Below are 24,652 nucleotides of genomic sequence, written 5' to 3' on the forward strand. Positions count from 1 at the left end.
ATGTGGGTCCCGTATATTTTGTTTTATTTTTTTAGTCTTTAATTTTGTTCCATTTATTTTTTTTGTCAAACTGCCACGTAAGCGCCATGTCAATGTCACGTGGGACGAAGACTTAGTCAAAGGCATCATGTCAGTTAAAACTGGAGTCAATACTACCGAGGGACTTCGTTTGTATGGTTATATAAGTTGAGGGATGTATTATATCCGGTTTTTGGATCAAGGACGAAAAATAGATTGGGCGACGAACTAAGGGACCTAAAGTGAACTTCCTCCTCCTCCAGAATACCTTCAAGGTGTTGATGCGAAAAACACACACTGGCCTGAGATCTGCTTAGCTCCAATGCAGATCCAAAGGTTGGTGAGATGCGGGCGTGCTAGTCAGTTTGATTCTGCAACTGACAAGATATGTAAAGAGTAGATCAAATAGCCGATCGGTTGACAAGCCGATGAAATAATTCCAGCCGATGCCGATACCAGCCGATAACCGATGCCAGCCGATAGCGATAGGTTTCTGAGCTATCGGCTTTATGTCCAATGTAGAGTCTGACACTTGACTTAAATAATGATATAAAGGCAGTCGGCTGATGATAATGTAGTATAACAATAACATAATCCATTAGAAACTAATTAGCTAGCAATGATATGATAGAATAAGCACTGATCCGACGGTTAAAACATACATCGGCTGTAGGTCCGATGTCATAAAATCCACAAGATTAGATTAAACAGTGAAACCTTTGTTGCGATCGGCTAAGTCAAACTTATATGTATATGCAATCCTTGTAAGCCGATGCAACGTCCAGATAACTTATCGGCTAGCACCCCGATAAACACCAGCATGAACCTATCGGCTTAACAAGACTTATATTATCAACAACAATCTAATAGGTCGAACCTAACCGATGCAGCACGAGATTGTATATGATAATCTAATACTCGATGAGCCGATAGATCTGTCTAATGTGATGGATATAACAAATCTATTTAGAACACCTTTGTGATTGTAGAGATATATTGGCTAAGACAGAAGATCGGACCTAACCGAGACATTCCAACTAAATTGATGCGTCTCTAAACACAATGCAACTAGGTGCCAAGTTCCGTCGGATGATAAGTAAAAACCTCGGTAAAGAGGGTGGCGATGCGCCGAGAGTAGTATTGATCGAGAGATTGATAGATTACAATGACCTCGGGTGTACATATTTATACCCATAGGGAGATACTAGTCCTTGTCGGACAAGAATGAAACTACAAATAAAAGGAAAAGATAAAGTCCTTATAGGACATTAAACACACTTTCCTAAAGATAAAAGGAAACTAACAAATTATTCCTAATTAATAGATAACTTGCTATGTCGCATTCTCTTTGAACTCGGTCTCTTCTGGATAAGCTTCCTTTAGTAGATCAATTTCCTTAACCGAATATAGCAAGAATCCGGCAACTGACGACGTGATAAGTCTCATCGGCTAATCTCAGGACTTCGAAGTCGATGCTGACTCTAAGCCGATGATTACTCCGGGCTTACCAAATTTCACTGTTAACACAAGGAAAAAGTCTACTTTGACCCCCTTAAAAGTATCTCGAATCTAATTTATACCCCTTATCCAGAAAACCAGGTAAAACGACTCCCCTAACTATTAAAACCAGTATAATTTAACTCCCTCGGCGGTTTTGGATGCCGGTTTTGCTGATGTGGCGCTTTGACTTGGTCCAATTGGCTAACTCAGCATGTGGGACCCACATGCCAATGTCACATTTTCCTCAACTCTCTTTCTTTTATCTTTTCCCCCTCTTTTTCTACCTCTTTTTCTTCAGGGCGCTGGGAGTGGGCGGTGACTGACGGCGAGAGGAGCACGTGGGCGTCTTCTCTGTGCGGCTGCGCCCGTGCCACTGCCATTGGTGGAGTACGCCGAGCGTGTCACGCCCAGAAATTCCCGAATAGAATTTCAAGCAGAATGTGCATTAAATTCCCCGTCCAGGACCAGCCGGGGTACACAAACGACAATGTTGACATTCAGATCCACGTCTTACAAACATCATAAAAGTCTTACATAAATGCAGCGGAAGAAAAGAAAGACAACAAGAGCTAAGCCTTGACTAAAACTGCAGCGGGAACACCACTCCACAGGCATCCTCGACGGCACGGACAAAGCCTACTCCTCGGAGAAACCTTCATCTGACCCGAACTCGAACTCTGGGGTTGGGAAAAGTAGAGCAAGACTGAGTACTACCCACTGTACTCAGCAAGTCATACCGGAATAGGGGTATGATGCACGGAATTATCAAAGAAGAGCTAGAGCGGTTCATTTGCATAAAGCGAGCATTTATAAACAGAAGTTGAAAGATTAAACCGTTGTAATAATTAATTAAACATCCACTATCCAACGCTATCCCACGTTGCGACAGGCCCAACCATCCACCTAAACTAACCAAATTCAAAAGATTACACTAGGGTGATACTAATCACGGTGAATCTGGTTGACCGCCCATAACCGCGGGCACGGCTATTCGAATAGTTTTACTCTGATCAGAGGTGTACAACTGTACCCACAAGACACAGCCCCGCGACACGTTTTCGTGCGCCGACATGCCACCACGACATATCGGAAAGAGGCCGTGACAGGACCCTTCGCATAACCCCCTCTAGCCAAGCACACCACACCTCAGGTTTCACCCCCGTCCCCAGCGGGCAACGGGCAGTCCCCTCTCGTGCCTAGGTGAATCCGGAAGCGACAGAGGCCGTCGCAGGGCCCGCCCCGCTCTATCACGCCCACCCTTGCCTGAATGCGTCGACTAGAGGAAAGCTACACTACAAGCCCAGCCGTTGCCCACGCTGGCTTGTGGTAAGTACGATAAGTTCTTCCAGGGCATCCCGCGAACCGGTCCTTAACTGCCATGGGTGCGACCAGCAAAACCATGCACCCACAGCCCACCATGTGATTTATTTTAATTAACCAACACCAAAGCGGTGGCACTAATCCAACAAAACCATTAGAACCAACAGTCTAAGCATTAATATGATTTTCCCCATTGTGAACTAGTTGAACTAAGCATGGCTAAGCAATTCCTAGTCCAAACTCTAATCATGTTATAACCCCAAGCTAACAAAGGAGCATGGTATCCAAAAAGCATGGCTGTAACAATAGGTAACCATCCCATAGTAATATTATAAAACAATGCAATATTTGAAAGAAAACAATGGAGCATTTGCAATATAGGATCAACATGTTCAAGTGACAAGCATGACTTGCCTTGCTCTGCTGCTGGAGGAACCTCGGCGACTATTTCGAAGTACACCGGAGCGTCGGAGGGGTCGGAATCTAGCGACATACAAAGCAAACATTGCAAACAGGCTATAAGACTACTGAAACAGGGAACACAACCATTTTTAATGGATTCTACACATTTTTCTTGATTTACTGAGACTTGAATGGGCTTAAACGGAGCTCGGATGAATTAGTTATGAATTTTAGAAGATTCACTGTGTTTATTACTATAAAAGAAAAACCTTAAATCATTTATTGCGCAATATATTCCAGGGCTGACGTCAGCGCGGAGGGGGGCGGCGCCGGCAAGCGGGCCCCACCGGTCAGCGGCTCGGGAGAGGGAGGAAGGGCGCCGGCAAGCGGGCCCCACCAGTCAGCGGCTCGGGGAGGGCGGTCCACGGCGGATCGGGTCCACGGACCGGGGAGGAGCGGCGCGCCACGCGGCGGCCACGCGACAGCCGAACCGACGGCCCCGATCTACCCAAGGGTAGATCGGACGGCGGCGGGAGCTCGCGGCCGGTGCGCGCGGGCACGGCGCAAACCGACCCGGCGACCATGGCGCGCGACGGCGAAACGGTGCGGGAGAGAGAGAAAAAAGAGGAGGAGAGGCCTCACCGACAACGGTCGACGACGGCGGGCGACGGAGGACGATGGCGACGGCGGGACGAGCTCCGGAACCTCCTAACGAACAAAAGGAGAGGGGTTAGAGGGAGAGAGGAGAGTGCGAGAGGACGAGGGCGCCGGCCGAAGGCGGCGGCCATGGCGTCACTCACCGACGCACGACGGGAATGGGGCTCCGGCGGCGAACCTCGACGGAGGAGGGGTGGACGAGGTGGACCTTGGCCGCACGAACCCAACGGCGGCGACGGCGCGGTGCGGCGGCGAGCCTAGCGGCGGCTAGCGGCGGCCGGAGTTGCGGAAACGGCAGCGGCGGGTGGTTGCACGGCGCGGGAGCAATGGGGAGCTCGGGAGAGGTCGGCGAAATGGGGAAAAAGCGAGAGGGAGCGACGGGGAAGCTTAAATAGGGAGAGAGAGAGGACCGGACGTGGCCGGGAGAGGCGGGAATCGCCGGCCGACGTGGGGGAGTGGGGGAAGAGAGAGAGGCGGGATTCGAAAATCGAATCCCGGCCATCTCGGGCGCGGGCGCGAACGGAAGAGAGAGGGGAGTGGGCGCAGGGAACGCGGCGCACGCGCGGGCGTGGTCGACGTGGCCCGAAGGAGGCGGAGACGTGGGCGCGGCGGCGGTTGCGGGCGCGGCGGCGCGAGCGAGAGCGGCGGGAGGTGGGGGAAGGACCCGACAGGTGGGCCCCACCTGTCGGCGACCCCGGGAGAGGAGAGTGGCGGGGCGGCCTGGATGGGCCTCGGAGGGAGGAGGGGGAGGAAGAAGAGAATGGGCCGGCGGCCCATTCAAAAAAAGGAGGAAAAAGGGAGGAAAAAGAAAAAGAAAAAAAGAAAAAGGAAAAAGGATTTTCCCTGGAATTAAAATATTGCTTGCTCAATTTTAATTGGTTAAAATTATTTCTAGAGCTCTGAAAATTCCACTAAAAATCCTGTTAATGAATTTCGACATGTAGAACTCAAGAAAAATTCCACATATCAAATCCGATTATTATTTGCATTACTTTCTTAGGGTTTTCTCTTGATTTGCACCTGCATTTTCTTGGGGTCGTTTATAAATTAAATTTTGGCTAGGGAGAAAAACTTCGGGGTGTGACAGAGTGCCACCACTCGGGACGGCGTGTCCGTGAACTTCGACACGCCGCAGTTCGTCAGCGATGGCGGGGAGGACCACCTTCGTGTTGGAGCGAGGCGGTGCAGCGAGGCTACTCCTGTGTCGGCCAGGGTCCGAGCTAGCCGAGCCGCTGCCGACGGTGGAGGGGACCTGTTCCATGACCTCCCTAGGCGGCCGCAGGGCGTCTGGGCGCGCCACGCCACCACCCCGTCTCCAAGCCGGCCCGCCGCCATCCCCCTCTACGCCGGGCCGACGTCCTAAGAAATGCATGGGAAAAAATGTCAGATTAACCCTGAATAAAGTAATCGAAAAATGGATTTATCCTAAAGTTTCAGGATATGTCTGCCAAAGATTTTACCCACCCAATAGTAAAATCCAGCAAATAAAGCAAAAACGGCTCCCATAGAAAGTCGCTCCGCTTGAGGCCAGGCCGATGCCGCGCATCAGGACCTCCAGCCACCACTCCGCCTCGAGGCCACGGTGTCGCTTCGCCTTGGGGGAGAGGAAAGGGAAGAGAAAGAGAGAGAAGGATGGAGCAGGTGATAAGAAGTGAGGAGAAGGACTGTCGCGCACAGGCACATGAGCATCTGTCACCGGCCGAGTTCCCGCGGCGGGGAGACGGGCAGCGACGATGTCCTTGCAAGTATCCATGAATGACGACAATTTGTGGCGTCATTCGGAGGCAGGAGAAAAAGAGGGGAAAAAGAGAAAGAAAGAGAGAAGGAAAATGTGACATTGACATGTGGGTCCCACACGCTGAGTCAGCCAATTGGACCAAGTCAAAGCGCCACATAAGCAAAACTGGCATCCAAAACCGTCGAGGGAGTTAAATTATACCGGTTTTAATAGTTAGAGGAGTCATTTTACCTGGTTTTCTAGTTAAGGGGTATGAATTAGATTCAGCATACTTTTAAGGGAGTCAAAGTGGCCTTTTTCCTACCTTCAAAATTCCCAAAAGGGTCGAGGTTGGTGCTGGACAGTTTGGGCCAAAAGGCCGTGTCCCTTCCATCAGGCAGGGCTGGCCCAACACCTGGCAAGTGGCAACCCCAACAAACCGGCCTCCACAGTCTGGAGTCTCGAGTCTCGACTCGACCGAGGGACCCAAGTGCAAAAAGGGCGCGAGCAAAGAGAGCTCCTCCCCGTCCCGTCCGTCCCGAGCTCCCCCACCACGGCCAGGCCACCCCCACCACCACCACCGCACGGCCAGGCCACCGTTTCGTAGGATCCGGAGCGCGACAAGGGGGAAAAGCTTCCCTCCACGCACCACCCCACGGCCCTCAAAAACCTACCACCCCACGCTCCCCGGTTCGGTGGTTGCCGCCGCCTGCCACAGCGTCGCATGCCTCGCTCCCTCGCCGGCGACCTCACCGATCCGGAGATGGCGCAGCCGTACATGAAGAAGGATGACGACGACGAGGACGGTTAGTCCCCTCTCCCCCCTCCTAATTCTCCTCCTGTTGGCTTTCTCCCGGCCGCGCTGCGATCTGGGAGCCGCTGGCCCAGCGGCGGAGATGCCGGATCTGGCGGGATCTCGCGGTGGATCTCGACCTCGTGTGCATGTCCGCCCCCGAGAGTTTGTGGTGGTGGTTGTGCGAGCTTCCTGTTTGAATGTTTGATTCTCTCCGCTGGTCAGAGTGGCCTTCTGTTTTGCGACTTGGCGTGCTTTGGCCCTGAGAATTTGGAGTGGGAGAGCTTGGGTTTACCTGGATCTGGAGTGCGCTCGATCACTCCTCTGAGGCATCACAGGCGTTCGGTTCCGACGCACTTCGTTTTTTTTTTATGTTCATCCTCTAATTATCAGTCGGCTAGGCCCATTGGTGATCCAATAGTGAGATGAGATTCAGTTGCGCCCGTGTGCTGGAACCATTTCGTTTCACTTTCCATTGGAGATTCGCACGTCTAATTTGCATATAGGAGTAGATCCGTTCCTTAGGCTGTGTTTAGTTCCACTGGCAAAAAAATTTGCCGGGTCACATCGGATATATGGACACACATTTGAAGTATTAAACGTAGACCAATAACAAACCAAATTACATAATCCGCATGTAAACTGCGAGACGAATTTATTAAGCCTAATTAGTCCATCATTAGCAAATGTTTACTGTAGCACCACATTGTCAGATCATGGCGCAATTAGGCTTGAAAAATTCGTCTCGCAATTTACACGCAAACTGTGTAATTAGTTTTTTTTTTATCAATATTTAATACTCCGTACATGTGTTCAAACGTTCGATGTGACGGGGCAAAAAAATTTGCCGGTGGATCTAAACACCCCCTTAGTCTATATGGGTGTTCGGCCAATTTGTATGATCCAAATATGGTAAGGTTTTTGGTGCTCAATGCAAGCTGGTTACATGCGGTGTTTACCTTAACGTCAGAGCATTTCATTTTGATATTGCAGTTTGATCTTTTATAGAGAGTGTCCTATCTCTTGTTTTTAGATTGAATTCAGTCAGTGTAGTAAAATGCTTTCAAGTTATTACCTGTTTATTAACCCATGGATGCTTTTACAGTTGAGTACTCGCCATTTTATGGGATTGAGAAGGGAGCCGTTCTGCAGGAGGCAAGGGCTTTCCATGATCCGCAGCTTGATGCCAGGAAGTGCTCGCAAGTAAGTGTTTCTTGCATGACCTCTCTCATTTTCATATCAGTTCTGAGTATTGTGTTCAGATGTATGTTTCACCCTCTTGTTATTCATTATTATGGCTTTGCTCTTTGTTTGATGTGTCTTGGAATTTCTCAGGTCATCACTAAGCTATTGTATTTACTCAACCAAGGGGAGACATTCACAAAGGTAGGATACTACATCTCGTGCAACCAAACTTGCCTTATGCTCTCAATGCCCTGATGGATTTGCTTCTGATGTAGGTTGAGGCCACAGAAGTTTTCTTTGCAGTAACAAAGCTGTTCCAGTCCAAGGATGCTGGTCTTAGGCGGCTGGTGTATTTAATGATCAAAGAGCTTTCACCATCATCAGATGAGGTCAAAGGAAACTGTTTTTAGATCCATGAATTATAACTTGTTTCTTGTATTGTCATTCTAAATTGTTTGAATTTTACACAACAGGTTATCATAGTCACAAGCTCATTAATGAAAGATATGAACAGCAAGACGGATATGTACCGTGCCAATGCTATCAGAGTTCTGTGTAGAATAATTGATGGCACCCTCCTTACTCAAATTGAGAGATATTTGAAACAAGCTATAGTTGATAAGAATCCTGTGGTTGCTAGTGCTGCTCTTGTTAGTGGCATCCATCTGCTTCAGGTACACTTCTATAGTTCTATACGAAAAAAAACATAATTCTTTTCGGAAGTCAAAAACTGTACTTATTATATGCAGGCAAATCCAGAAATCGTGAAAAGATGGAGCAACGAAGTGCAGGAAGCTGTTCAATCAAGATTTGCACTTGTGCAATTTCATGGCCTAGCTCTTCTTCACCAGGTTTGTATTTTGTTTCATCGATCAATGCCCAACTAAACTTAGACTAATAGCAAAGCAAAGACAGGTATTGAACATGAAGGTGAGATAGATTATAATGCCTATGTTATGGTATATCTTGTTGATCCGGTGAATAGAACTTCTGAGTTGTACCTGGGCATTACCAAAGAAGCCGGCAGCAGTTCTGTGCCTAATAATATAGGTTGCACGTTGTGTTTTACTAGCTTTTGACGAAAAAATGAAAAGCATGACAAACTCTGATTAATCCTGGCCCTTTGAAGAACACTTTGGCTGCATGATCTCATTTGAGGGAGATAGATTTTAACCACTTAATGGGATTCCATCCTACTTCTTAATGCCCTTGGGTTGTGTCATGGCACATTTTGAGATCTGTGCATGGATTTTTCGTAGCTATATATTTTTTGTGCATGGATCTCAAAGACATTCGGATGATCGGTGGTGGTACAGGGGAGCATCTGTGTTAAAAGTATTTTTCATCATTTGACTAAATGATGGAACTGTGGAATATCAATCTTTTACTTAATATATTGTAGCTTTTCATAGTTTACTCTTTAAATTTTCTAGGAGGACATCTTTCTTTATTGAAAGTTAGAATATCTACCTGAATCATTTTGTGTGCCCTGTTTCACTTGATAGCTTATGGATTCAGTTCAGGAGGCCATTGTCAGGCCACAGGTCATATGCTTTGCAGTTTACTGTTTTGGAATAGTCCATGGTTAGTTTATCAGTGCCGACGATGAACTTATACACCAGATGTCAATGTCTTGATATCTCAGAATGAAACTATTTAGGTCAAACACTTTTACCAAAGTAAAGCTTTTCTGAACTAAGGTATGACTAACCAATTTTCAGTTGCTTCAGTCCATTTTGCACTAGTTTTAGTCATATGCTATGCTGGGTTAACATCTTCAAATATCACTGACCTCCACTTTACTTAATCTTAAAATAACTGTAATTATGTAGAAATTGATTTATTTTTGTGCATTTGGTATGCAAAAGGAATAGTATGGTATAAGGTGTCCTAGCCTGAGACACATGATGAGTTGATGCTCTGTTAATTTTGTCTCCCAACTTTCAGATCAGACAGAATGATCGTTTAGCTATTAGCAAGATGGTTTCTGGCTTGACTAGGGGGTCTGTCCGCTCACCTCTTGCACAATGTCTTCTGATTCGTTACACGAGCCAGGTAAGCTACATATACCTCTACTGAAGCTTAAAACCTAGCAAAAGTAAATTGCTGAACATTGGAAGGGTGATTTACCAGGTAATACGCGAGTCAAGCATGAACACACAAACCAGTGATCGCCCATTTTTTGATTATCTGGAATCATGTTTGAGACATAAATCAGAAATGGTGATTCTAGAGGCTGCACGGAAAATAGCAGAGATGGATGTGACAAGTCGTGAATTAGCACCAGCGATTACTGTGTTACAGTTATTTTTGAGTTCATCCAAACCTGTCCTTCGATTTGCTGCTGTCCGGACACTCAACAAGGTTATCCCTGCATGATGTTTAATCTTTGACATTTAAATTTTCTCAGCTTATGTCTATATCTTGATTTGCCTGTTATCTCGCAGGTTGCTATGACACGCCCTTTGGCAGTGACAAACTGCAATGTGGACTTGGAAAGTCTGATGTCGGACCAGAATAGGAGTATAGCAACCCTGGCAATCACTACACTTCTTAAAACAGGCAATGAATCTAGCGTAGACCGCCTCATGAAACAAATTACCAATTTCATGTCAGACATAGCAGATGAATTCAAGATAGTTGTTGTTGAAGCTATACGATCTCTATGCCTTAAGTTTCCCCTGAAGTATCGTTCAATGTATGTAAATCTTAATTCGGTGTTGATGACATTTACATTCTTTTAGTGCCGTATGTTTTGACTATCAGTTGCATTTGGTGTCCAATGCTCTTCATTTTTTTTTCTTCTATAGGATGAACTTCTTGAGTAACAGTTTGAGAGAAGAAGGGGGCTTTGAGTACAAAAAGGCCATCGTTGATTCCATAGTAACTCTTATCAGTGAGATACCAGATGCTAAAGAAATTGGTCTTTTGTATCTCTGTGAGTTCATTGAAGACTGTGAGTTCACCTATCTTTCCAGTCAGGTAATTACATTAGCTATTTGCTGTTGATTAAGTAACAACTGGTTAACTTCCATCCTTCCAGCTGCCTATGAATTATCAGGTAGTATTACTTGATATAGTGAAAAATGCTGATGCAATGGTAAAAAAAGAACGGGGACATAACAAACTGACGACCTTTCTATAGATAAAAAGAACTGTTGAGAATGTTCATAATCAATCTTTTCCAATTGGTAGTTCCTTGCCTAGCTCTTGTTTTTCAACATTTGAACAGAGAATCAATCCTCTCTATTTGTTAGATATTGCATCTTTTGGGAAATGAAGGACCAAGGACATCAGATCCAAGCAGATATATACGCTACATCTACAACCGTGTGATACTGGAAAATGCCACTGTCCGTGCTAGTGCTGTCAGTACATTGGCAAAGTTTGGTGCCTTAGTTGATGCCTTGAAGGTAGGATAAATCATATATCATGTGCTCTAATTTATATAGACCACTTTTGTGTATTCTTAGCTCATTTGAGATCTTGCTTTTCTTTTTCTTTTTCAGCCTAGGATCTTTGTTCTTTTGCGTCGTTGCCTGTTTGACACCGATGATGAGGTAAATAGCAAACCGACATGATTATTATCATTTCCTTTTTGTGACATGCATATCTTGAAGTATGTTTTTATCAGTTACAATTCTTATTTTTAAGGCCACCTATTGTAAGATGCCAACTTGGCATTTAGAAACAACATTGGTGTATGGTGTCTCTCCTCTCTGGGCAATAACAAGTCTTATTGGTCTTTGTCATAGGTTCGTGACCGTGCTACACTTTATCTCCAAACTCTTGATGGTGAAGTTGCTGTTGGTAGCACTGAGAAGGATGTTAAGGAGTTCCTATTTGGATCATTTGATGTGCCACTTGCCAACTTGGAAGCAAGTCTTAAAACCTATGTATGTTTTACAATGAACATTTTATGTTTTAAGCAACTGCCATGCCCTATGGTATACTAACATCTTCAAACTTAAGGAACCCTCTGAGGAGCCTTTTGATATTTCTTTGGTGTCGAGAGAAGTCAAATCACAACCACTTCAAGAGAAAAAGGCCCCAGGAAAGAAGCCACCTGCTGGTGCTCCTGCTCCTGCACCTGTTCCAGCTGTTGATGCTTATCAGAAGATTCTCTCGTCCATTCCTGAGTTCTCCGGGTTTGGAAGGCTCTTCAAGGTCTGTAGCTTCTATACCATTAATGATTTTGATTGAGTACACATGCTAAACCCCTCTCTTTTTCCCCAGTCCTCAGAACCTGTGGAGCTGACAGAGGCGGAGACTGAATATGCGATTAATGTGGTTAAGCACATATACAGTAGCCATGTTGTGTTGCAGTACAACTGTACAAACACTATACCCGAACAACTGCTAGAAAATGTAAGCAGCAAACAATTAAGTACAATTAAATATGTTCTTGGAGGCACAGCTGTCAACTCACACTGAAGATTTTTTTTCATATATGTATGTTGATTCTTGTAGGTGACTGTTTATGTTGATGCCACTGATGCTGAGGAATTTTCAGAAGTTTGTTCAAAGCCACTTAGAAGTTTGCCTTATGATTCACCTGGGCAAATTTTTGTTGCTTTTGAAAAGCCAGAACATGTTCCTGCTACTGGGAAATTTTCAAATGTGCTGAAGTTTATTGTTAAAGAGGTAAATGTTTCCTTCTGCTGTTGGATCCTGATATGACCGACAGTAATATCCTTTGTTATACTAATTCAAGTATGACTGTTCTATATCATATGCTTTGGATATACTTTGTATTGTCTGTCTATGCCCGTACGTGTTATGGTTGTTGGTACTGAAAGTGAATTTCATCTTTGTTAAAGTCTTTTGATCTCATATAAAACTATGTTTTCACCTTTAGTGAGTTTCGGATCCTTCATAAGAGTCTTGCTCCCTTGTTCATAGAACTATGGCATTCTAAATCAAATTAAGAATATAGTAATAAAAATATGTTCTATGGTTTAAATTGTTATAAGCCATTTTGTTCTAATTAAATTGAGGCATCAACACGTACCTTGTACTGGGGTAATCATTCTCTATTTAAGTTGTTCCATGGCTATTTCTTTTTCTTAGAACAATGACTAATCCTGCCAATTCTCAGGTTGACACATCTACAGGGGAAGTTGATGAGGATGGTGTGGAGGATGAATACCAGATCGAAGACCTGGAAATTGTTTCGGCTGATTACATGCTGAGGGTTGCAGTCTCCAACTTCAGGAATGCCTGGGAAAATATGGACCCAGAAAGTGAGCGTGTCGATGAGTATGGACTTGGTGTTAGAGAGAGCTTGGCTGAGGCTGTGAGTGCTGTCATTAGTATCCTTGGTATGCAGCCTTGTGAGGTCAGTTTCCACTTCTGTTCCTATTCATCGTAATTGGCCCTACATCATTTGGTTTTTGAGAAATTTAAATTCATTTGGTTTTTGAGAAATTTAAATGTCGCTAAATCCTTGCGCATGTTTGGCAGGGCACTGAGGTTGTACCAAAGAATGCAAGATCGCACACTTGCCTGCTGTCTGGTGTGTTCATCGGCGACGCCAAGGTTCTTGTCAGGCTATCGTTTGGACTGAGCGGGCCCAAGGAAGTGGCGATGAAGCTTGCCGTCAGGTCAGATGATCCCGAAGTCAGTGACAAGATCCACGAGATTGTTGCCAGCGGCTAAAGCGGGGCGCCCTGCCCCTGATATAAAATGATGTAGAGCCGGTAGATAGTCTTTTTCACCTTTCGTGATAAAATAGTTATACTACACCTATTGATGCCTCACTTTTTACAGACAACACTCCTGCCTCGTGCGTATTATTGCTCAGGTAGTGTATTAGTGTATCAGATCATGTCCCCTTGTGTAGTTGTGTTCACCGCTCGGTTTGATTTTTTGTTTCTTTTCTTTGGACAGTTTGTTTACTTAATGTGGATATAATTCATTGGTGAACCGTGAACATGCTGCGAATCCTGTGACCTGTGAGTTGTCACACTAACAGTAACAAGTTAGTTCTCGTATGCTCACGGAAAACCACTAAATAAAGTGTTGATTAGTTTGAGCTAATTTGCTAACTTGGGAGTTATGTGCGATTTGTCAAGAAGTTCTGCAGGTCCCGTATAGTTTTGAGTTAAGTCTGCTAACTTATCATAAAGACATGTAGATCCCCTAAAAGAAACATAGAAAAATAGACAAATAGAAAAAATAGAAAAAAAATTCCATTGCCGGGATTTGAACCCGGGTCGCCTGGGTGAAAGCCAGGTATCCTAACCGGACTAGACGACAATGGACAAGTGACATATGTGTACAGTGCAATTTATTTGTTCTGCACTATACGACAATGGATTGGTCTAAATTTTCCAGTATTTCTATATAAAATTTACTTTAAAATATCAAATAAATATATTTCTCAAATTTGCAATAATTAAAACCAATTAATCATGCCCTAATGGTTTACTCGTTTTGCATGCCCTTACTTTACATCTTCATCCGTCTCAAACACCACCAGCAACCGTTATAATGTGTTAGTTCAGCTGACACACAACACACTTGGTAAAATGCACTCTAACCGATGAAACTGGTTTTGGAAGTTTACCACAGATTATACCATATTTTGAAATTGATGAAAAAAAAACATACTATCTATCTATAACTCCGCCGATTGAAATACCATGCTATGTGTGTGGAGCCACCTCTTGAGCTAATTAGACAGTTGTTCGGGTTCTATCAATGGCATCTCCATTACAATTACAAAGCCGAACACTCAAATGTATGAAACTAGTGAGTAACCCGCGCGTTACCGCGACACTTTTATATGATAAAAGAAAACTTTAGACGCAACATATATCTAGCCAGTTGTATACCTACATTAGCACTATTGTAAATTTATCCATTACTTCAAGCGTCGGGTACACTTGATTGTTGTGATTTAAATACACCTTGTAACTATTAAAAAAATTACAAAAATTCAATAATAAATAGAAAGATTGGAGTTACGCATTTTCTGATGCTTGCTTCAACTGAGTCAGGTCGTTGGAAAGGAAGATTGACTTAATTGTGCTGACATGCATCATTCCGATGCATACAAAGATATAGGCCTGCTATGAAATAGCAAGTAAATTTTAGTTAGTACCCGAGAATAAACTTCAAGAATCATTGCTGTATGAATGAATATCATAGAAAAATAGTGGTCGTATAGGGAGCTTAGTTGCTCATTGCCATAAAGCAACATCAACAGGATCAATGTCCATATAAGCAGTAGAAAAAGGGAAGAACTTCAGATCATCACGGTGAGCGAAAACAGATAAACAAAGAACACATGAGAAAGAAAGAAAATACTAACGTGAATATTTATAAGTAAAACAAAAATAATAATTTAAATTGTAGGCCGAGGAAAGGAACACACCACAAACCTTGAAGGAATGACTGTAGCATAGCATTGACAGCATAAGACATCAAGAAAACCATCAGTAATTTGAAGAGATCACAGCCATTGCATCCACTGGTTTCACAAAGAATCTGTTATGATCCTATACGATGGCTAAGACATGCCATTGTGGAGAGGCATATAAATAGTGAGGTGAAAGGGTAGGTGAAAGGAAAGGAGTCAAGAAATGCAATCGATAAATATATGCATGTAACTGTTTAGTTTATTGGTGGTGAAGCATCTAGGCCCCCGGTGTTAATTTTGATAATTAATGACAAGTGCTAATTGTGGACTAACCGTTGTCTTTGAGCTATACATTTTAAGTTAGGTCCACGTCATATGTGCGCATGGATGATTATCGATGGATTAAAATTGACGGCGCAAAGCAAAGGGAAAGAAGACGATAAAACTAGCGCTTTAATTTAGAATTGATCGAGGTGTAGGGCGATCAAATTTGCTAGTTTATTTTTAGTTTCGCCGTACTATTAAGAGGGGTAATGACCTAGCAAAGAGATGATTTTAATTGCCACATTAGGTCATTATGCATTTAGACTTGTGCTCACATTTCACACACACACACACACACTTCACTAGGTTCGGCCTGACCAGGGGCGGTCAGACCGGCCACATAGTGGCGGTCTGACCGGCGTGCCCTGGCCGGTCCGACCGGCCGCAAGAAGGTGGTCTGACCGGCGCATAAGGACAGTCTGACCGGCGGCACATGCGCGGTCAAACCGGCCCCCTGGAGGCCGGGATGGTGCTGCTCGGGATGGCCGATACAGAGCTGATGGAGCCGTATTCGGTCAGACCGAGCCGATGGCGGTCTGACCGAGCCGAGGCCGGTCTGACCGGCCACCCCATATCGGTCTGACCGACCAGGCCGATAGGGCCCTCTGACAGGGCTACAACGGCTAGTTTTCTAGTCGTTGCAGAGTAGCACGGTCTGACCGGCCACATACCTCAGGTCAGACCGGCAGAGCACAGAGTTGGGGGATTTCGCCCCCAACGGCTAGTTTTGGTGGGTGGGAGTATAAATACTCCCCCACCAGTAGCAAGGGGGCTCTCTTGGCACCCAATTCAATTGCATACACCCCTTGCACCTCTCTCACACTCACTTGAGCTTTGTGTTCATCCATCTAGTGTGTTAGAGGGTTGTTTAGCCAAGAGTCAAGTGCATTTGCTTCCATTGTAGAGCTAGTGTGGCACTTGATCATCTCCATGCCGGGTCATTGCTTGTTACTCTTGGAGGTTGCCGCCTCCTAGACGGCTTGTGGAGGAGTTGCCCGGTGATCTCTCCGAGAAGATTGTGGAGAAGGCCCGGCGCCGGTTTGTGAGTGGTTTGGAGTTCACCACCTTCGGAGTGAAGGAAGAACTACCCTAGTGATCGAGGCTTGGGTAGTCCTCTCCGTGGGCCGGCTCCCGCCTTGCCCACCCCTTGACAAAGGGGGCGTGCGGTGGCTTCGTGGTTGAGCGGTGGAGTTGGGCTCGCCTCAACGGGGAGTAGGAAACCGGCGAGTTTCCAAACCTCGGTGAAAAATCTCTTGTCTCCTTGTCTCATTTGATTGTCGCATTTACATTTGTGCAATTTACATTTCTAGAGACATACTTGAGATCATTTCACCCTAGGATTGCAAAACTTTGACATAGGAGTGTGATTTACTTTCCTAGAGATATAATTGAGCCACTATCACCCTAGGTTTGCAAAACATAACTTAGTTGCTTAGTTAGAGTTCACCCTCACCAAGCCTAGCAACTTAGGTTAGTTTTGATTAGGTGTTATTTAGTTTTAAATCGCCTATTCACCCTCCCCTCTAGTCGACATCTCAATCCTACAAGTGGTATCAAAGCTTGGTCTCTCTTGATTGGGCTTCACCGCCTAGAGAGAAGATGTCGAACGAGGTGAACCATGTAGGGAAGGCTCCCATGTTTAATGGCACAAACTATTCCACTTGGAAAATTAAAATGTCTACTCACCTCAAAGCTATGAGCTTCCATATTTGGAGTATTGTGGATGTAGGCTTTGCTATCACCGGCACACCCTTGACGGAGATTGATCACCGCAACCTCAAACTCAATGCCCAAGCCATGAATGTCTTGTTCAACTCTTTGAGCCAAGAGGAGTTCGATAGAGTGAGCAACCTTGAGACCGCATATGAGATTTGGAACAAGTTGGCGGAGATCCATGAGAGTACAAGTGAGTACAAGGATGCCAAGCTTCATTTCCTCAAGATCCAATATGAGACATTCTCCATGTTGCCTCATGAGAGTGTGAATGACATGTATGGGAGGCTCAATGTCATTGTGAATGATCTCAAGGGGCTTGGGGCAAACTACACCAATCTTGAGGTTGCCCAAAAGATGCTTAGGGCTCTACCGGAGAAGTATGAGACCCTTGTCACCATGCTCATCAACTCCGACATGTCAAGAATGACACCCGCAAGCCTCTTGGGGAAGATCAACACCAATGACATGTACAAGTTGAAGAAGAAGGAGATGGAGGAAGCCTCACCTTCCAAGAAGTGCATTGCTCTCCAAGCCGAAGTTGAAGACAAGAGCAAGAGCAAGGTGAATGAAGTCAATAAGGACTTGGAGGAAGAGATTGTCCTTCTTGCTAGAAGGTTCAATGATCTCTTGGGAAGGAGAAAGGAGAGAGGAAGGGGCTCCAACTCCAATAGGAGAAGAAATAGAAGACCCAACAAGACTCTCTCCAACTTGAGGTGCTTTGAGTGTGGTGAGAAGGGACACTTTGCTTCCAAGTGCCCTTCCAAGGATGATGATGGAGACAAGTCATCCAAGAAGAAGAGTGGAGGCTACAAGCTCATGAAGAAGCTCAAGAAGAAAAAGAAGAAGATTGAGGCCTTCATCGGGGAATGAGACTCAAATGAGGAGAGCTCTGCCTCATCCGGGTCCGAGGAAGAAGGTGGTGATGATGCAAGCTCCAAGAAGAAGAAGATGGCCGTTGTTGCCATCAAGGAGGCACCATCACTCTTCGCTCCACTTTGTCTCATGGCAAAGAGCCCCTCTAAGGTAACATCTCTTAGTGATAGTGAGAGTGATGATGATTGTGATGATGTTTCCTATGATGAGCTTGTGAGTATGTTTGAGGAGCTCCATGCTTATAGTGAGAAGGAGATTATCAAGTTCAAGACCCTAAAGAAGGATCATGCTTCTTTGGAGGTTTTGTATGAGGAGCTAAAGACTTCTCATGAGAGACTTACCATTTCTCATGAGAAGCTTAAGGAAGCTCATGACAACCTCCTTTCCACTACTCAACATGGAGCTCTCATTGATGTTGGCATATCTTGTGATTTGCTTGATGATAGTGCTACTTGCCATATTGCTCATGTTGCATCATCTAGCATTTCTACCTCTTGTGATGATCTTATGGATATGCCTAACTCTAGCTCTAGCTCTTGCGTTTCTATTTGTGATGCCTCACTTGTTGTTGAGAACAATGAGCTTAAGGAGCAAGTGGCTAAGCTCAACAAGAGTTTGGAGAGATGCTTCAAGGGTAAGAACACTCTTGACAAGATTTTGAGTGAGCAACAGTGCATCCTTAACAAAGAGGGACTTGGATTCATTCTAAAGAAGGGTAAGAAACCTTCTCACCGTGCCACTCGTTTTGTCAAGAGCAATGGTAAGTATTGCTCCAAGTGTCGTGAGGTTGGGCATTTGGTGAGTGATTGCCCCGGTGGTAAGCCTCCTAAGACATGCATGTCTGATTCTCATTATATGCTTAGGAAGGCTTATGATGGTAGCATTGTTGCTAGATATGTGGGTTCCCCTATACTCGGTGGTAAAAAGAATGCCATTTGGGTGCCCAAAGCTTTGGTCTCTAACCTCCAAGGACCCAAACAAGTTTGGGTACCTAAAAGAGCTTGATCTTCTTTTGTAGGTGAACTACCGCACCGGTGGGAGCCATTGGGTGCTTGATAGTGGATGCACTCAACACATGACCGGTGATAGGGCTATGTTCACCACATTTGAAGTAGGAGGGAATGAACAAGAGAAAGTGACATTTGGAGACAATAGCAAAGGAAAGGTAATTGGGTTAGGTAAAATTGCTATCTCCAATGATTTGTCAATTGATAATGTCTCTCTTGTTAAATCTCTAAATTTCAATTTGCTTTCGGTTGCTCAAATTTGTGATCTTGTCTTGTCATGTGCTTTCTTCCCACAAGAGGTTATTGTTTCTAGCCTTCTTGACAAGTCTTGTGTGTTCAAAGGTTTTAGATATGGAAATCTTTATTTGGGCGATTTTAATTCTAGTGAAGCAAATTTGAAAACTTGTTTAGTTGCAAAAACTTCATTGGGTTGGCTTTGGCATAGGAGGCTAGCCCATGTTGGCATGAATCAATTAAGCAAACTTTCAAAACGTGATCTAGTTGTGGGCTTGAAAGATGTGAAGTTTGAGAAAGATAAGCTTTGTAGTGCTTGTCAAGCCGGCAAGCAAGTTGCATGTTCTCATCCTACTAAGAGTATCATGTCCACATCTAGACCATTGGAGCTCTTGCATATGGAATTTTTTGGCCCAACAACCTATAAGAGCATTGGTGGTAATAGTCATTGTCTTGTGATTGTTGATGATTATTCTCGCTATACTTGGATGTTCTTTTTGCATGATAAGTCTATTGTTGCCGAGCTTTTCAAAAAGTTTGCAAAAAGGGGCCAAAATGAATTTAATTGCACTCTTGTGAAAATTAGAAGTGACAATGGTTCCAAGTTTAAGAATACCAATATCGAGGACTATTGTGATGATCTTGGTATTAAACACGAACTTTCCGCTACCTACTCACCTCAACAAAATGGTGTAGTGGAGATGAAAAATCGTACATTGATTGAGATGGCAAGGACTATGCTTGATGAATATGGTGTTTCCGACTCCTTTTGGGCGGAAGCCATAAACACCGCTTGCCATGCAACCAATAGGCTTTATTTGCATCGTCTCTTGAAAAAGACTTCCTATGAGCTAATTGTTGGGAGGAAGCCTAATGTTGCCTATTTTCGAGTTTTTGGTTGCAAGTGTTATATTTACCGAAAGGGTGTTAGACTAACCAAATTTGAAAGTCGGTGTGATGAAGGGTTTCTTCTAGGTTATGCCTCAAATAGCAAGGCATACCGGGTCTACAACAAGAACAAAGGTATTGTGGAAGAAACCGCCGATGTTCAATTTGATGAGACTAATGGCTCCCAAGAGGGGCATGAGAATTTGGATGATGTAGGTGATGAAGGCTTGATGAGAGCTATGAAGAACATGTCAATTGGAGATGTCAAGCCTATTGAAGTGGAAGACAAGCCATCCACCTCCACTCAAGATGAGCCATCTACTTCCGCTACGCCAAGTCAAGCTCAAGTTGAAGTGGAGGAGGAGAAGGCACAAGATCTACCTATGCCACCAAGGATACACACCGCTCTTTCCAAGGATCACCCAATTGACCAAGTGTTGGGTGACATTAGTAAGGGTGTTCAAACTCGATCTCGTGTCGCTTCGATCTGTGAACATTACTCGTTTGTTTCTTGTCTTGAGCCAAAACATGTAGATGAAGCTCTTTGTGATCCGGATTGGATAAATGCTATGCATAAAGAGCTCAACAACTTTGCAAGAAATAAGGTGTGGACTTTGGTTGAAAGACTTAGAGACCACAATGTCATAGGGACAAAGTGGGTCTTTAGAAACAAACAAGATGAGAACGGGTTGGTGGTGAGAAACAAGGCAAGATTTGTGGCGCAAGGTTTCACACAAGTTGAAGGTTTGGACTTTGGTGAAACTTTTGCCCCCGTGACAAGACTTGAGGCTATTTGCATCCTTCTTGCATTTGCATCATGCTTTAATATAAAACTATTTCAAATGGATGTGAAAAGTGCTTTTCTAAATGGTGAAATTGCCGAACTTGTCTTTGTTGAACAACCTCCCGGTTTTGAAGATCCTAAATATCCTAACCATGTTTATAAACTCTCAAAAGCTCTTTATGGTTTAAAACAAGCTCCTAGAGCTTGGTATGAAAGGTTGAGAGATTTTCTTTTGTCAAAGGATTTCAAAATTGGAAAAGTTGACACCACCCTTTTCACAAAAATCATTGGTGATGATTTCTTTGTGTGTCAAATTTATGTTGATGACATCATATTCGGTTGTACTAATGAGGTATTTTGCAAGGAATTTGGTGATATGATGTCTAGGGAATTTGAGATGTCCATGATTGGAGAGTTGAGCTTCTTCCATGGACTTCAAATCAAGCAACTCAAGGATGGGACGTTTGGCTTGGAGGATGCGAAGCCCATCAAGACACCTATGGCAACCAACGGGCATCTCGACCTTGATGAGGGAGGTAAACCGGTAGATTTAAAACTTTATCGTTCCATGATTGGTAGCTTGCTTTACCTTACTGCATCTAGGCCGGATATCATGTTTAGTGTTTGCATGTGTGCACGGTTTCAAGCCGCTCCTAAGGAGTGTCACTTAGTGGCCGTGAAAAGGATTCTAAGATATTTAAAGCATTCCTCAACTATTGGCTTGTGGTACCCAAAAGGTGCTAAATTTAAGCTTGTTGGCTATTCCGATTCGGATTATGCCGGTTGCAAAGTGGATAGAAAGAGCACATCCGGTAGTTGCCAAATGCTTGGTAGATCCCTTGTGTCATGGTCATCCAAGAAACAAAACTTCGTAGCCCTCTTTATCGCCGAGGCGGAATATGTTTCGGCGGGTAGTTGTTGTGCCCAATTGCTTTGGATGAAACAAATCTTGTTGGACTATGGCATATCCTTCACTAAAACCCCACTCCTATGTGAAAATGATAGTGCCATAAAGATAGCCAACAACCCGGTCCAACATTCTAGAACCAAGCATATTGACATTCGCCATCACTTCCTAAGAGACCATGTTGCCAAGTGTGACATAGTCATTAGCCACATAAGAACCGAGGACCAACTAGCCGACATCTTTACCAAGCCTCTTGATGAAACCCGCTTTTGCAAGTTGAGGAATGAGTTAAATGTCATATATTTCTCTAATGTGGCTTGAGATGGTGCACCATGGTTGCTTCCTTTGCATATTGTATATTTGCTCCTATTTGCTCTTATGCTTTGGATTTATTGCCATTTGGTTCTTCATTGCGAAAATGGAGCATATCACATTAAGGGGGAGTTTTGCACTCTTGCATGTGCTCTACTTCCTTTTATATGTAAGCAAATCAACTAGTGGTGCTAGTAGTATTTTCAAAATGCCCAAGTCAACATAAGTCAAAACTTTTGCAAAATCAATGTAATTTGAAAACTATCTCTTGGAAAATGTTTCACAAGGTTCCCTATATGTTTTCCAACTCTCACTTTGTAAGAAAAATGATTTTTGAATGAAAATGCCATTTTGGCCTTCTTTTGAAGAATCTAGAATCTTGTTTTTGGTCAAAATGAGATTAAACCCCAAAATGAGATTGAGAAGGAATTTGAGAAAAGTTTCAAAACAAAGTTGGTAGTGAAGAAGATTTGAAATGTTTTTGGTATTCAAATCATATTCAAAAACCAAATATTTCAAAAGTTGTTTGAAAATCAAATTCGCCCAAAAACCCCTATAGACCATAAATGGTCACCTCCTAGCACTCAAGTGAGTTTTGTTGCAAATCTTCATAAATTTCAAATATTATGAATGGTTGGCAATATTTCAACTCACACATTTCAAAATTGCTCCAAAAATTAAATTTTTGTTGAATTTTATTGTGTGGGGGTAGCCGAACTGTGCAAGGGCTGTGCACAGTTGGCTGGGGGCCAGGCGGTCTGACCGGCGCTATATGCGCGGTCTGACCGGTCTGGTGGCGACGGTGGCCCGGTCAGACCGGCCGCACCCCGGCAGTCTGACCGGCCGTGTATAGCCGGTCTGACCGGCCGGGGATGGTGGGCCCGGGAATCTTCCCTTTTCTTCTCTCTTCTTCCCCTACCCGACTCCATCTCCTCCCATTCATCCTTCTTCTCCAACTCGAAATTTCTTCTCATATCTCCTCTCCCAAACCCTAGTCACCTCCCTCCACCAAATCCATCCGGTTCAACCGTCAAAATCACTCCGATTACACCGTAAGTGATTCTCCTCCGCTTCCTCTCTCTATTCCATGGATTGATTTGAGTTTTTATTGAGTTTGTGATCCATGGCATGGAACCCTAGGTGAAGGAAGAGGTGTTCTTCAATTTGCACCAATAGAGGGTAGTTTCTTGGTGTGATTCAACTCCTTCAACCGGTAAATCACTCTCTCTCTCTTGTGCATTGCTCTCAAATCGGTCTATTTTAATCTCTAGGGTTAAGGGTAGTTTCCCCCATTGCTTCAATCTCTATGAAATAGACCTACACCTTGATGTTCATGTTCCAATCTTGTGCAACTTTGTCCTAGCAATTTTTAGAATCATTTGTGTGGATTGTGGAATGATTCGGTTGTGCTACTGTCAGCGGCGGTCTGACCGGCCGTGAGACGCCGGTCTGACCGGCCCATGGCCGTCGGTCTGACCGGCTTTGGCTCTCGGTCTGACCGCCCCTGACAGGCAGCACCCCCATTCCTTACTCTTCACTATGTGGCTTCTAAAATTGTTGCTTATCCATCCTTTGCTCCTTGTTTTTCAGCTATGCCTCCCCGCACTCGCCATGGTCATCGTGAGCCCACGCCCAATCCCATCAGTGAGAATGAGGAATAAAGCGGAGATGAGTATGTTCAAAGTGAAGATGAAAATATGGAAAATGTTCAGGGTGATGAGATGGAAGGAAGTGATGATGGTGATGACAATGGGAGTGGCAATGGTGAAGATGATGAGGCAAGTGATGATGGGAGTCCTCTCGATTCCACCATCCAATTTGTGCTTAATTTGAGGAATGCTCAAAAATACACTATCCTCCGTCATCATCATCAATTCTAGAGGCCTAACGATTGTAATGATCCAAGATTTCATACACGGTTCCAAAAGTCCGTGTATGAACAAGTGTATGCCAACAAAGCCTTCGCCGAACACAAGTGGATTTCTTGGAGGCACATTGGTGAGACACCGGAGTTTGAAGATTTGCAAGAGATGTTCCGGACCGTTGGGATTGATAGAATTGTCACCATGAAGCAACCTTTTGATGAAGATCTCATCCGGCAATTCTATGCCACCGTATGAGTGTCCGGCGATTGTGATGCAATGAAGTGGATGTCGGGGACCCTTCGATGCTCTATCAACCGCCGTGAATTCAAGGAGCTCTTGCACATCCGCTTCAACAACGGGGATGACCTTCATGATGAGCACACCCACAACCCCTTCTCCATTGATCACTTTTCTCAGTTTTATGAAGAAGGGGGAAGGCACACATATGGAAAGGTGGCGGGTTTGAGGGCTCTCCCAAGTGTGATCAACCGTATAGTAAGGGCCACCATCCTCCCAAGATGCGGCAACAATGATGACATACGCGGAGTTGCTTGGCATGTCATTGATGCCATTTTGGATGGTCGTCGGTTTGATGTTATCAACCTTATAATGAAGGAGATTGCCATCTCAAAGGGGACTATTGAACAAGGAATCTATTATGCTCCCTACATAATGAGGTTGATTCAAAGCAAGTTGGGACAAATTGGTCACAATTTAAAAGAACATAAGGAGTACAAGCCTCGTCTCCAACTCTCCACTCCTAGAGCTCCTTGTGTGCGCCAACCAA

The 24,652-nt window shown here is 44.4% G+C and overlaps 1 protein-coding gene and 1 non-coding gene across 2 annotated transcripts; one reads left to right on the top strand and one right to left on the bottom strand.

Annotated features, from left to right (window-relative positions):
- The first annotated feature begins 6,077 nt into the window (after positions 1-6,077).
- On the top strand, positions 6,078-13,637 carry LOC4332129 (coatomer subunit gamma-1-like). The gene is made up of 18 exons (NM_001417426.1): positions 6,078-6,420; positions 7,513-7,610; positions 7,743-7,793; positions 7,868-7,981; positions 8,066-8,266; positions 8,342-8,443; positions 9,540-9,647; positions 9,726-9,956; positions 10,040-10,290; positions 10,403-10,574; positions 10,850-11,005; positions 11,102-11,152; positions 11,348-11,488; positions 11,565-11,759; positions 11,829-11,960; positions 12,063-12,236; positions 12,691-12,930; positions 13,056-13,637. Exons 1-18 carry the CDS (start codon positions 6,339-6,341, stop codon positions 13,248-13,250), a joined length of 2,694 nt encoding a protein of 897 aa, NP_001404355.1. The 5' UTR covers positions 6,078-6,338; the 3' UTR covers positions 13,251-13,637.
- Positions 13,638-13,781: 144 nt separating this feature from the next.
- On the bottom strand, positions 13,782-13,855 carry TRNAE-UUC (transfer RNA glutamic acid (anticodon UUC)). The gene has a single exon. It is a non-coding gene; the product is annotated as a tRNA-Glu (tRNA).
- Between the last annotated feature and the right edge of the window lie 10,797 nt (positions 13,856-24,652).

The sequence above is a fragment of the Oryza sativa genome, chromosome 3, assembly GCF_034140825.1.
Source record: "Oryza sativa Japonica Group chromosome 3, ASM3414082v1".
Taxonomy (NCBI): Eukaryota; Viridiplantae; Streptophyta; class Magnoliopsida; order Poales; family Poaceae; genus Oryza; species Oryza sativa.

Excerpts from the sequence above, each read along its gene's own strand:
- LOC4332129 (NM_001417426.1), top strand. The coding sequence starts at position 6,339 with ATGCCTCGCTCCCTCGCCGGCGACCTCACCGATCCGGAGATGGCGCAG. Across the intron at positions 10,291-10,402 it reads CCCCTGAAGTATCGTTCAAT|GATGAACTTCTTGAGTAACA; the intron begins GTATGTAAATCT and ends TTTCTTCTATAG. Across the intron at positions 11,961-12,062 it reads CCGAACAACTGCTAGAAAAT|GTGACTGTTTATGTTGATGC; the intron begins GTAAGCAGCAAA and ends TGATTCTTGTAG.